The sequence below is a fragment of the Salpingoeca rosetta genome (genome assembly GCF_000188695.1).
Source record: "Salpingoeca rosetta unplaced genomic scaffold supercont1.13, whole genome shotgun sequence".
In the NCBI taxonomy this organism is placed as follows: Eukaryota; class Choanoflagellata; order Craspedida; family Salpingoecidae; genus Salpingoeca; species Salpingoeca rosetta.
The window spans coordinates 748515-759452 of record NW_004754921.1 but is presented as its reverse complement, the minus strand read 5'-3'; the positions used below and the strand labels follow the sequence as shown (position 1 = coordinate 759452).

Below are 10938 nucleotides of genomic sequence, written 5' to 3'. Positions count from 1 at the left end.
TGTGTGTGTGTGTGTGTGTGTGTGTGTGTGTGTGTGTGTGTGTGTGTGTGTGTGTGTGTGTGTGTGTGTGTGTGTGTGCGCGTGTTTGTGTGTGCGCGTGTTTGTGTGTGTGTGTGCTTGAGAGCGCGTGTTTGTGTCCTCCCTTCCCTTGCGTTTGCGCACACACGTGAGTGGCTCGAAAATAATTTGAAGATGTACACAAATCCTCCATAACCGCGGTTTGGTTGCTTCTTGCTGTCGTCGTTTCATTCGTTCGGTTGTTGTCGACTGTTCCATCTCTCAATCTGCATCGTATCCGCTGCCTGCCGTCCGCCGTCCACATCCCACACACACACACACACGAAGACCGCCGTCATGTTTATGACTCGCTCCGAATATGATCGGTGAGACACCTACTGCGCGCGCATGTGCATGGGCGCGCGTGTGAGAGAGATTTGACATGTGCGCGAAGATGGGTGGTTTGCCAGTGCAAGAACAACAATGACAACGGCAAGACCTCATCCATGTCTGGCTCGTGTGTTTGTGTTTGTTGTCAGTGGTGTGAACACCTTTTCACCCGAGGGCCGCATCTTCCAGGTCGAGTACGCCAACGAGGCAATCAAGGTATGCGCGTGTTGTTGACGCCATTGCGTGGAGTGGGGAAGGTCGAAAGCGAACCTTCTACTCAACATGCGTTCATTTCTGTGTGTCTGTGTCTGTGTCTGTGTCTGTCTCACAAACGCATCCTATGCCCTCAAACACACGCCCGCACACGCACAAATACACACACACACACACACACACACGCACATGCACACGCAAACGTAGCTTGGTGCCACTGCCATTGGCATCCAAACAAACGAGGGCGTGATCATCGCTGTGGAGAAGCGTGTCACGTCTCCGCTCATGGAGCCCGAGAGCGTGCCCAAGATCTTCGAGATTGATGCTCACCTTGGTGCGTCGTGATTGCACGTTGATGGATGGCTGTTCTTGTGTGCTTGATTGTTGCCACAGCCATCTCACTTCTCGCTCTCTCTCTCATTACGGGATGATTCATGCACAATTGTGATGCACGCATGCATGTTTGCGGTCTGCAGCGTGTGCCATGAGCGGCTTGAACGCCGATGCCCGTACATTGATTGAGCGCGCCCGCGTCGAGGCACAGGTTGTGTTGCACAAGTGTGCGAGTGTGTGTCGGTGAGAGAGAGAGAGAGTGTGTGTGTGTGTGTGTGCGTGTGTGCGAAAGTGTGAGTGTGAATGGGTGTGCTTGAGAGTGAGCAAGCCGGTGAAACAAAACCACACACACACACACACACACACACACACACACATTCACACACACACACACACACACACACCCCTGCGTGTTTGTGCAGAACTACTGGTTCACGTACAACGAGCCCATGTCTGTCGAGTCGGTCACACAGTCTGTGTGCAACCTGGCCATGCAGTTTGGCGAGGGCTCCGACAGAGAATCAGGCAGCATGGTGCGTTGATTCTCAGCCCTGCATGTCTGTCTGCTGGTGCGAAGTGCACAACAAGCCGTTCACCCGCCTTCTTCACCTCTTCTCCTCTTCTCATCTTGCCTTCTTCTTCTTTTTCTTCTTTTTCTTCTTCTTCTTTATCTTGCCTTGCTGCATTATCTCGTTTCACTTGATAGAGCCGCCCGTTTGGTGTTGCGCTGCTGTTTGCCGGCATCGACAAGGAAGGCTCATCCATCAAGCCGCAACTGTGCGTGTGTGCGTGCGTGTGTGCGTGCGTGTGTGTGTGTGTGTGCGTGTGTGTGTGTGTGTGTGTGGGTGGGTGGGTGGGCGTGTGTGTGTGTGTGTGTGCTTCCGCTAGTGCACTATTCTGCGTCGACACGTGTGCATGCATTCCCCTGCCTCACTGCTCTGCACGTGTGTGTGTGTGTGTGTGTGGTTTTTTTTTCGCTGCACCACAAACACGCCAGGTTTCATGCTGATCCATCGGGCACCTTTGTCAGCTACCTCGCCAAGGCCATCGGTGCGCTGACGTCACATGGATTGCGCGACTTGGCTTTTGCTGTCGTGCGTGCCGGCTGTGCGTGCAGGCTGTGCGTGCACTGGGCTTGTTGACCTCACCTTTGATTGTTCTCTGTGCGTGCTCTGTGAATCGACTGCCAGGATCTGGCTCTGAGGGCGCGCAGACTGCTCTGCAGGACGCGTACGACAAGGTACACCAGCAACGTGCCAGTGTGATTTGTGGTGTGCGTGTCATGTGTGTGTGCTTGTCTGTGCGTGTGTGTGTATGTGTGTGTATGTGTGTGTGTAATATGTGCTCGTCTGTGTGTTTGTGCGTGTGTGTAATGTGTAATGTGTGTGTGTGTGTGTTGTGTGTGTGTTGTGCCACGGTTCTGTTGACACGGTCAACTTGTGCCAATGCACGTATGGACAGGCCATGTCGCTGGCAGATGCGGAGAAGCTTGCGCTGCAGACGCTGAAGCAGGTCATGGAGGAACAAATCACCGCAAAGAACATCGAGGTGAGATGATGGTGGCAGGTGCGAAGCACCCTATTGTGCGTGTGCGTGATTGTGCGTGTGCGTGTGTGTGTTTGTGTGAAGGTGATCGCGCATACATACACTTGCACACACTTGCATACATACACTTGCACACACTTGCATACATACATGCAGCACACACTCGCACACACATACACTCGCACACGTGAATACTCACTCACTCATGCATGCATGTCATCATATTCCCCTCTCCCCTCCCACCCTCCTCCCACCCCAGGTTGCCACGGTGAAGGTGAACGAGGAGACGAACATGCCGCAGTTCAAGAAGTACACACACGAGGAGCGCGAGGAGGCCCTCACGCGCAACGGCGTCACCACCGCGCAGGCAGCAACGGCATCCGAGTAAACCCAGCTGCACCCACCCTCTGCTGCACGCAAACACCCCTCTGTCTCTTTCGTTCTGTTGTTGTTGTTGTTGCTGTTGTTGTTGTTGCTGCGTATCGTGTTGTTGGGTTGTGCACGTGGGCGAGCGGAGGGCCGTCACAAATGTTAACCGTTGTTGTCTTTCGTTCCCCCCTCTTGTGGGAGGGTCACGTCAGTTTGTGGTGCTGCACCAAAGTAAACGTTGAGATTGGTTGAGCTGTATGATGGAAAGGATGAACGCGTGCAAGCAAGCGGTGAACAGACAAGACACAGCAAAGCACAGCACAGCAGAGCGAGTGCAACACGGCGGCCACTGGCACACACACCACAAGTCACTGACACACTCTCACTCTGCTCTCCTCAGCCAACACACACACACACACACACACACACACACACACACACACACACACACACACACACACACACACACTCACCGCATTCCCACGCACACGTTTGCACGAGCGGAGCAAACCAAAACAACGGAGGATTGTTGGAAGGCGTTGGCGAAATTTCTCACCGCGCCTCGCCGTCCGTTGTTTGCGCATTCCATACACAGCAGCAGCAGTGTTTGGCAGCAACGAAAGCGAGACAGCACCACCCACCCACCTTCGCCAAAGCACCCTGCCTTCTCTTCGCTCGCTTGTTGTGAGAAAAGGAGGAGGGGCTGAGCCACAAGCAACCAGCCAACCAAGCAAGAGGGAGAGGAAGGGTGCGCGTGTGGACGTCTGTGTCTTGGGTTTGCGTGTGCGGGGCACGTCTGTGGGGAAGTCGACGCGGCCTAGTGCAGGCGTGCGAGTCATCACCACCCATCCAACACTGCGAGGAGGACTGTACGTTCAGCCACCACCATGGGCAAGGATAACAACAAGAAGTTGGATCGCAAGCTGTATGATGCGGTCAAGTCTGGAAAGACGGCGACAGTGAAGAAGTTGCTGGAGGATGGCGCCAATCCAAATGCGCCCGTGGGCAAGAAAGGTGGGCCTCGCCAGTGCAACCGGGGGGTGGCTTGGTTACGTTGTTGTATGGCGCTGCGAGTGCAACACCCGGCGCCGTGTGTGTTGGTAATTGCCGTGTGTGTGTGTGTGTGCGTGTGTGTGTGTGTGTGTGCGTGTGTGTGTTTGTGTTGGTAATTGCTCTGTGTGTGCGTGTGCGTGTGCGTGTATGTGTGTGTGTGTTGGCAAGTGCCTTCTGTACAACGGGCTGCACATGTCGCACAACGTGGTCACACAACGTGTTGTACTCTCGATTCCCCCCTAACCCAATCAAACCATCAATCAATCAACCACCCAACGACACTGCGTCTGCAGGCCTGACGTCCATGTATCGTGCGGCCCAGAAGAACTATGTTGACATTGAAGAGCTGCTCATGAAGCGAGGCGGGACCTTGCACAGCTCTTCCAGCCTCGGTGAGTGTGTGTGTGCGTGTTGTGTGTGTGTGTGTGTGTGTGTGTGTGTGTGTGTGTGTGTGTGTGTGTGTGTGTGTGTGTGTGTGTGTGTGTGTGTGTGTGTGTGCGGGCGTAGAATACTCGCACGCCAGCGCGTGAATAAACTCACATGAGTCCACTTGCTCACACCTCGCGCGCAACCTTGCAGCGAAACGATTGCAAGCCATGTATGACGCCGATCAAGACGTACGCTCGATGATGCACAACGCGCGCCCAACCGCTTGCCAACACACACACACACATAAGCGCACGTGCTTTTGGCGTGCTTACGCTGCCTATTGTCACTGCCCGATTCCCCGCTCTTTGTTGTGTCTCACGTGACAATGCTGTCGTCCCACATTGCACTGCAACCATTGTGCTGCAACGCGCAGAGCATGAGCCAGAGTGGCATGTCTGACGGTGGCGATTCGCAAGGGTACATGGAGCCGATTGCCTCGCGCTCATCGCTGCAGCCCGTGGCGGAGGGCGAGGAGGACCCCAGCAAGGCCGCAAAGTTCTCCCGCGCATCCAGCCTCATGGACGGTCTCAGGTTTGTGTTGCGGGGACGGGGAGGGGAAGAAAAGAGAGAGAGAGAGAGAGAGAGAGAGAGAGAGAGAGAGAGAGAGAGAGAGAGAGAGAGAGAGAGAGAGAGAGAGAGAGAGAGAGAGAGAGAGAGAGAGAGAGAGAGAGAGAGAGGGTCCGTGATGAGTGTGGTTGCACAGTTTTGTTTGTTTGAAATGTGTGGAACAGTCTCAACGCCGATGCAACACAACACAACACAACACAACACAACACAACACAACACAATCCAATCCAACACAACACAACACAACACAACACAACACAACACAACACAAACACGCTACAATGCAACAAACCACACACACACACACACATACACACACATACACACACACACACATACACACACACACACACACACACACACACACAACACAATACAAACACGCCACAGGTCCAGCATCCGGCGCTCACAGAAGAAGCCTGCAGCAGAGAGCGTACCCGCCGCGGGGCCCATTGCCTCACAGCGCAACAGCACAGACAACAGCAAGGGCGCGGAGACGAGCGACGCTGTGGTGCACGAGGAGGATGCACCGTCGTCCTCGGAGTCTGGGTCGACCGGAGTGGTGGCTGCAGACTGGGCGGTGCCCGTGGAAGCAGCCAACATCCTCGCAGATGACACCCTCGAGTTTGACCGCACAAAGCTGAAGCAGGTGCGACGGGGCGCTGTGTATATTGTGTCAATGTCTGTCTGTCTGTCTGTCTGTCTGTCTGTCTGTCTCCCTCCCTCCCTCCCTCCCCCCTCTTTCCCCGTGCACGCAATGTGCGGGTGTTTATCCACGCGCACGTTCCAACCTCACCCTGTCATGTCCACTTCCTTGTCAGGTGCGCAAGCTTGGTCAGGGCCATTTCGGCGTCGTGTTTGAGGGCGAAGCGTCGTCCATTGTGGACGGTCAGCCCACCACCCGCGTCGCAGTCAAGGTGCGTTGTGTGCTGTATGTTGTATGGTTGTACGTGTATGTGTGTGCACGTGTGCGTGTTAGCATTGCATGTGTGCACATTTACCCGCGTACATTTACCGTCAGCATCGTGTGCGCCCTTAACTCATGGCGTGATTACATATGTGTGCAAACGGTGCGCTTTGGCGTTGGCAGATGCTCTCGGAGACGTCGGAGGAGGCACGAATGGACTTCTTTAAAGAAGTGCAGATTATGCAGTGAGTGGCGCCACCTCGCCCCACTGCTTTTACTTTCACGTCTTTTCCTTTGCATACACATTGTGGTGAAATAGGCACGTTGGTCCTATTTGTCCTATTTGTCCTGTCGTTCCTGTTTCTTCGTGGTTCATGCGTGACATCCCGTGCTGTGCATGTGACACGCCATCCCGCCCGTTTTGTTTTTCCGATGACCGCAACCACAGCTCCATCACTGGCTCCAATTTCATCATCAAACTTCTGGGCGTGTGCACAACGGTGAGCACTCGTGTACGTGGGTGTATGCAAGCTTTGTAGTCAACAAGTGCGCGCCTGTACGTATGAAGATGTTGTGTTTGTGTTTGTGTTTGTGTGCATATGCGTGCGCATACATGTGTGTGCGTACATGTGCGTTCGTCCATCACCAGCATCTCCGTTGACACCTCTTTTCCTTCCCGAATTCACTGCCCCATCTCTACCGGACACACACACACACACACACACACACACACACACACACACACACACACACACACACACACACACACACACACACACACGCACGCACGCACGCACGCACGCACGCACGCGCAGGAGGAGCCCTTCCTGATGATTATGGAGCTGATGGGCAAGGGCGATCTGAAGACGAGGGTATGGCGTACCTGCAGGAGATTCGTGTTGTCCACCGCGACCTCGCTGCTCGCAACTGCCTCGTCGACGACGTATGTGCTGTTCGCGTGCCTGCCTGTGTTGTGTCGTGCCTCCTGCCTGCATTGTGTTGTTCGCCTTTGCAGCAAGTGTCATGGTGGGTGCTGCTGTGTGAAATGGCAATGCGCGCCCGCAGCACTGTGCAAACTCATTCGTCACAACCTACGCTACCACCACCACCACCACCACCACCACCACCACCACCACCACCATACGCTGCCATCGTCACCAGGACTGGCGTGTGAAGATTGGAGACTTTGGTTTGACGCGGGATGTGTACGCGGGCGAATACTACAGGAGTAAGTTGCTCATTTGTGGCTGTGTGTTTGTGTGTGTGTGTGTGTGTGTGTGTGTGTGTGTGTGTGTGTGTGTGTGTGTGTGTGTGTGTGTTCATGTGTGTTCATGTGTGTTTCCGTGCCTTTCCCTCAAGCCCTCCCACCATGCGACATGCTAGCTGTGCTGTGCCCATACTCACTGTGCCACGTGTGCCACTCACTCCCTGGCGACAGTGACGGGATCAACACCGCTGCCCGTGAGGTGGATGGCGCCAGAGGCCATCGAGGACGGCGTGTTCACAAGTGAGCAGTACAGCATGTGGCGGTGGCGGCGACGGAGGCGGCGATGGTGGCGGTGATGGAAGATGGAGCTGCTAAGAGTCAGCGTGTGGTGATGGCTCAGTGCGGAATGCTGCAGCGGGTATTGTTGAGGGTGTAGAAGGTGGGGACAAGTGCAGTGCTGCAACAAACACGCCATTCAAGTACCCCTGCCCCATGCCAACTCACGCACACATCTGCCCTCGAATTGCGTTGCTCCTCACCATTGCTCCAATGCGCGTGCACAGCCCAATCCGACACGTGGGCGTTTGGCGTTGTGCTGTGGGAGCTCGTCACCTTTGCCAAGATGCCATACGCCGGCCTCAGCAACTTGGTGCGTGTGTGAGTGAATGAGTGAGTGCGCGCGTGTGCATGAGCGTGTGCTCTGCGTTTGAGTTTCTTGTCATCTTCACCACCACATTCACCACCACCACCACCACATTCACCACCACCACCACCACCACCACCCCCACCGTGCACCTTGTTGTCGTCAACAGGAGGTGGTTGAGCGCGTCACGGACGAAAACTACCGCCTGCCGCAACCAAAAGGTGACAAACAAAACCCCGGAGACTGCCGCCGTCATCACACGCACAGACCAACAACACACGATCACGTCACATCTACACGCCTGAGTGTTTGTTCGCTTCCTGCCCGCCCTTCTCCATCCCCTTCCCACCCTGCAGCATCTCACCCACGAATCGCAACACCCCCCCCCCCTTCTTTCACAAACACGCTCGTCGCGTGTCCCGCTGCAGAGTGTCCTGACGAGCTGTACAGCCTGATGTTGGGCTGCTGGGACGACGACCCCGAGGCGCGGCCGGCGTTTCAGCAGCTGTGCGATCGCCTTCGCGCATTTGCCAACGACGTCTCTGACGCGCCCATCACCAAGATGCGCAAGAACAGCCGGTCAGAGCTCACCTCCCCCCTCACACACTCCCAGCAACAGGACACGCAGCAGCAGCAGCAGCAGCAGCAGCAGCAGCAACAAGAGGACGATGGTGTCAAGGATCAATACGTGGACATGTCAGCCGCCACGGTACGTCCATGGTCGATTGGAGCGCGCCGCGGGTGGGGGAGACGAGACGCAGTGGAGAAGAGTGCGACTGGTGCGACAGCATGCATCGTGTCCTCCATACACACACACGCACAACACAAATGCACACACACATACACACACACTCACACACACACACTCTCACACACACACACACACTCTCTCTCTCTCTCACGCACACACACAACACAAATGCGCACACACATACACACACACACACACACAACGCCCACCAGCAGGCTGTGGCCGCCTCTGATGATGACGATGAGGAGCGAACGGTGCGGACGGACGACGGCGTGACATATGTTGCCAGCCCGACGGGGGACGACTCTGCAATGTACATGGAGACTGTCAACGACGTAAGGCCCATGAACAGGGAGAGTGAGGGAGAGGAATTTGTGCTGGTGGTGCCGTATTTGTGATGTGTTGATGTGTTTGTCGTGGTGTGCTCGTGTATACTTGTGTTTCTGTCGTGTTTTTGTGTGTGTGTGTGTGTGTGTGTGTGTGTGTGTGTGTGTGTGTGTGTGTGTGCGGGTGTGTGTGTGTGCGGGTGTGTGTGTGTGTGTGTGTGTGTGTGTGTGTGTGTGTGTGTGTGTGTGTGTGTGTGCGGGTGTGCGGCTCGTGCCTGTCTCCTTTGACCTCGCATCCACCCGTACCCTCACACCCCAATCACGTTCATCACGGGCTTGCACTGCAACTGCTGCGCGTGCGCTGAGCAGAAGTACCCTACATTGTCCAGCATGGAGCTCGCCATCAAGGTGGCAAAGGACCAAGCGGTGGGAGCTCGCCATCAAGGTGGCAAAGGACCAAGCGGTGGGTGGATACTCTACGCTCTGTGTATGCTGGGGAAAAGTGCGAAGCAGAGAGGGAGTTGATCGGTCACAAGATGTAAGCCTCCTTCTGTAGCCACGAAGTATATCCGGGTTTGATACGTACACTACTACACACACACACACACACACACACACACACCACACACACACACACACACACACACACACACACACACCCGCACACACAGGCCATCCAGAATGTGTCGGTGGAAGGCAAAGAGGCAGCGGTGCATGTGAGCAAGCGCCAAGCAAAGGAGGAGGAAGACGGTCCCACCACCACCACCAACGCGAACAAGACGCCTGCGCAAGAGCAGGCCAACCCGCGGCCAAGCGTGAGCGCAATGAAGAGCGTGTGGCTGCAGCATGGAGAGCAGGCACGATTGGACGCGGAGCGAACGAACTTCAAGACATCGCAGCAGCGCGACAAGGAAGATGCGCACCAGCCACAGCAGCAGCAACAACAGCAGCAGAAGGAAGCGGAGGAAAAGTCGCAGGTACAACCACACACTTTCTTTTTTTTTTTTTTTTGAGGCTATTGAGTCGACCGGGGGTGTCATACATGTGTGCATGTGTTTCGTCGACGTTGACAACATGGCACTGCGTCACTGCCTCACACTCTGCCATTGATGTGCATGGTTATTTGCTGTTGTTTTGACGTTTCCTGTTTCGGTTGCCTGACTTGCCCGTGCCTGCAGACGGCACCGGCTGCACATGGGAAGAAGAAGGAAGAGGAGAAGAAGAAAGAGGAAGAGGAAGCGGAGGTGGCCGTGCGGTCGCCGTTTGGAATCAAGAAGAAGAAGGCCAAGCCAAAGGTGCGACATGCCATCTCTGTGCTTTCAAATATGGTCATGCGGCAGCTGTTTTCCAGCCAGATGTTCGTGTCGCACTGTGACCACAACCCTCACTCACGCATTCACACACACACACACACACACACACACACACACACACACACACATACACACACACACACGCAGTATGGCGGTGCAAAAACTTGGGTGACGGCTGGTGTTCCCATGGGCAACCATATCCAGGGCATGCTTCCGGAGAGTAAGTGATCAATGGCAAATATGTAGTGCCATCCGTTTGGTAGTTGCTCCTGCAGGCATGCGCGCCACTGCTGCTTCTCCCGCTTTCCTTCCTCCTTTCCGCTTCTTCCTTGTCCTTGTATCAGTTTCCTTGAACGTTTGTCCTTGTACGTTGTTTCATTGTACTTCTTCCCAACACCCTTCCTCAACACCTGGGCTACTGCCTCTTTCCTTCTCAACCACCACCAGGCCGTGAGCGCGAAGCAAAGCAGCCGCCGTCACAGTCAGAGTCGAAGCGGGAGAGCAAAGTCAACACCGCTGCACGGCCTGTGTTCCCAGGTTTGTGTGCGTGTGTGTGTGCGTGCGTGTGTGTGCGTGTGTGCGCGCGTGTGTGTATTTTTGTGTGTGTTTGTGTGCATGAGTGTGTGTGTGTATGCTTTAACATGAATACGTGTGCATATATTTGCGTGTATGTGTGCACTATGTTTGAACATGGCTGCGTGATGAACATTGTGCAAGCATCATCGTTGGAGCTCCATGAAGCTTTAATGTCTCCATTCCCGTCCACCTAATTCTCACATGATGTCGTGATGACCACGGCACCTTGTCTCACCGTCGATCGGGCAGTGATGCAACCGCAAGAGGGCATTGACCGTGCAGACCTGCTCACTTTCTGACATGTGCGTGTGTGTGTGTG

General features: G+C 54.9%; 2 protein-coding genes across 2 annotated transcripts; both read left to right on the top strand.

Moving 5' to 3' along the window:
• Positions 1 to 174: 174 nt before the first annotated feature.
• PTSG_05590 (proteasome subunit alpha type-5) lies at positions 175 to 3132 on the top strand. Its single transcript, XM_004993401.1, has 10 exons — positions 175 to 383; positions 537 to 603; positions 808 to 934; positions 1077 to 1144; positions 1356 to 1466; positions 1640 to 1710; positions 1931 to 1983; positions 2124 to 2173; positions 2395 to 2481; positions 2738 to 3132. Exons 1-10 carry the CDS (start codon positions 355 to 357, stop codon positions 2864 to 2866), a joined length of 792 nt encoding a protein of 263 aa, XP_004993458.1. The 5' UTR covers positions 175 to 354; the 3' UTR covers positions 2867 to 3132.
• A 270-nt stretch (positions 3133 to 3402) lies between these two features.
• On the top strand, positions 3403 to 10918 carry PTSG_05589 (TK protein kinase; the record flags this gene model as incomplete). Its single annotated transcript, XM_004993400.1, has 21 exons — positions 3403 to 3861; positions 4194 to 4292; positions 4480 to 4517; positions 4703 to 4860; positions 5287 to 5545; positions 5718 to 5813; positions 5987 to 6048; positions 6252 to 6303; positions 6619 to 6675; positions 6965 to 7031; positions 7242 to 7310; positions 7574 to 7659; positions 7823 to 7874; positions 8082 to 8362; positions 8617 to 8739; positions 9100 to 9156; positions 9402 to 9707; positions 9909 to 10025; positions 10191 to 10263; positions 10491 to 10580; positions 10869 to 10918. Exons 1-21 carry the CDS (start codon positions 3735 to 3737, stop codon positions 10916 to 10918), a joined length of 2319 nt encoding a protein of 772 aa, XP_004993457.1. The 5' UTR covers positions 3403 to 3734.
• Between the last annotated feature and the right edge of the window lie 20 nt (positions 10919 to 10938).

What these genes read in the sequence shown, in the direction of transcription:
- PTSG_05590 (XM_004993401.1), top strand. Translation starts at nt 355, where the DNA reads ATGTTTATGACTCGCTCCGAATATGATCG. An exon ending in CGAGATTGATGCTCACCTTG is followed by an intron (nt 935 to 1,076) that starts GTGCGTCGTGAT and finishes TGCGGTCTGCAG; the next exon opens with CGTGTGCCATGAGCGGCTTG. An exon ending in CTACCTCGCCAAGGCCATCG is followed by an intron (nt 1,984 to 2,123) that starts GTGCGCTGACGT and finishes ATCGACTGCCAG; the next exon opens with GATCTGGCTCTGAGGGCGCG.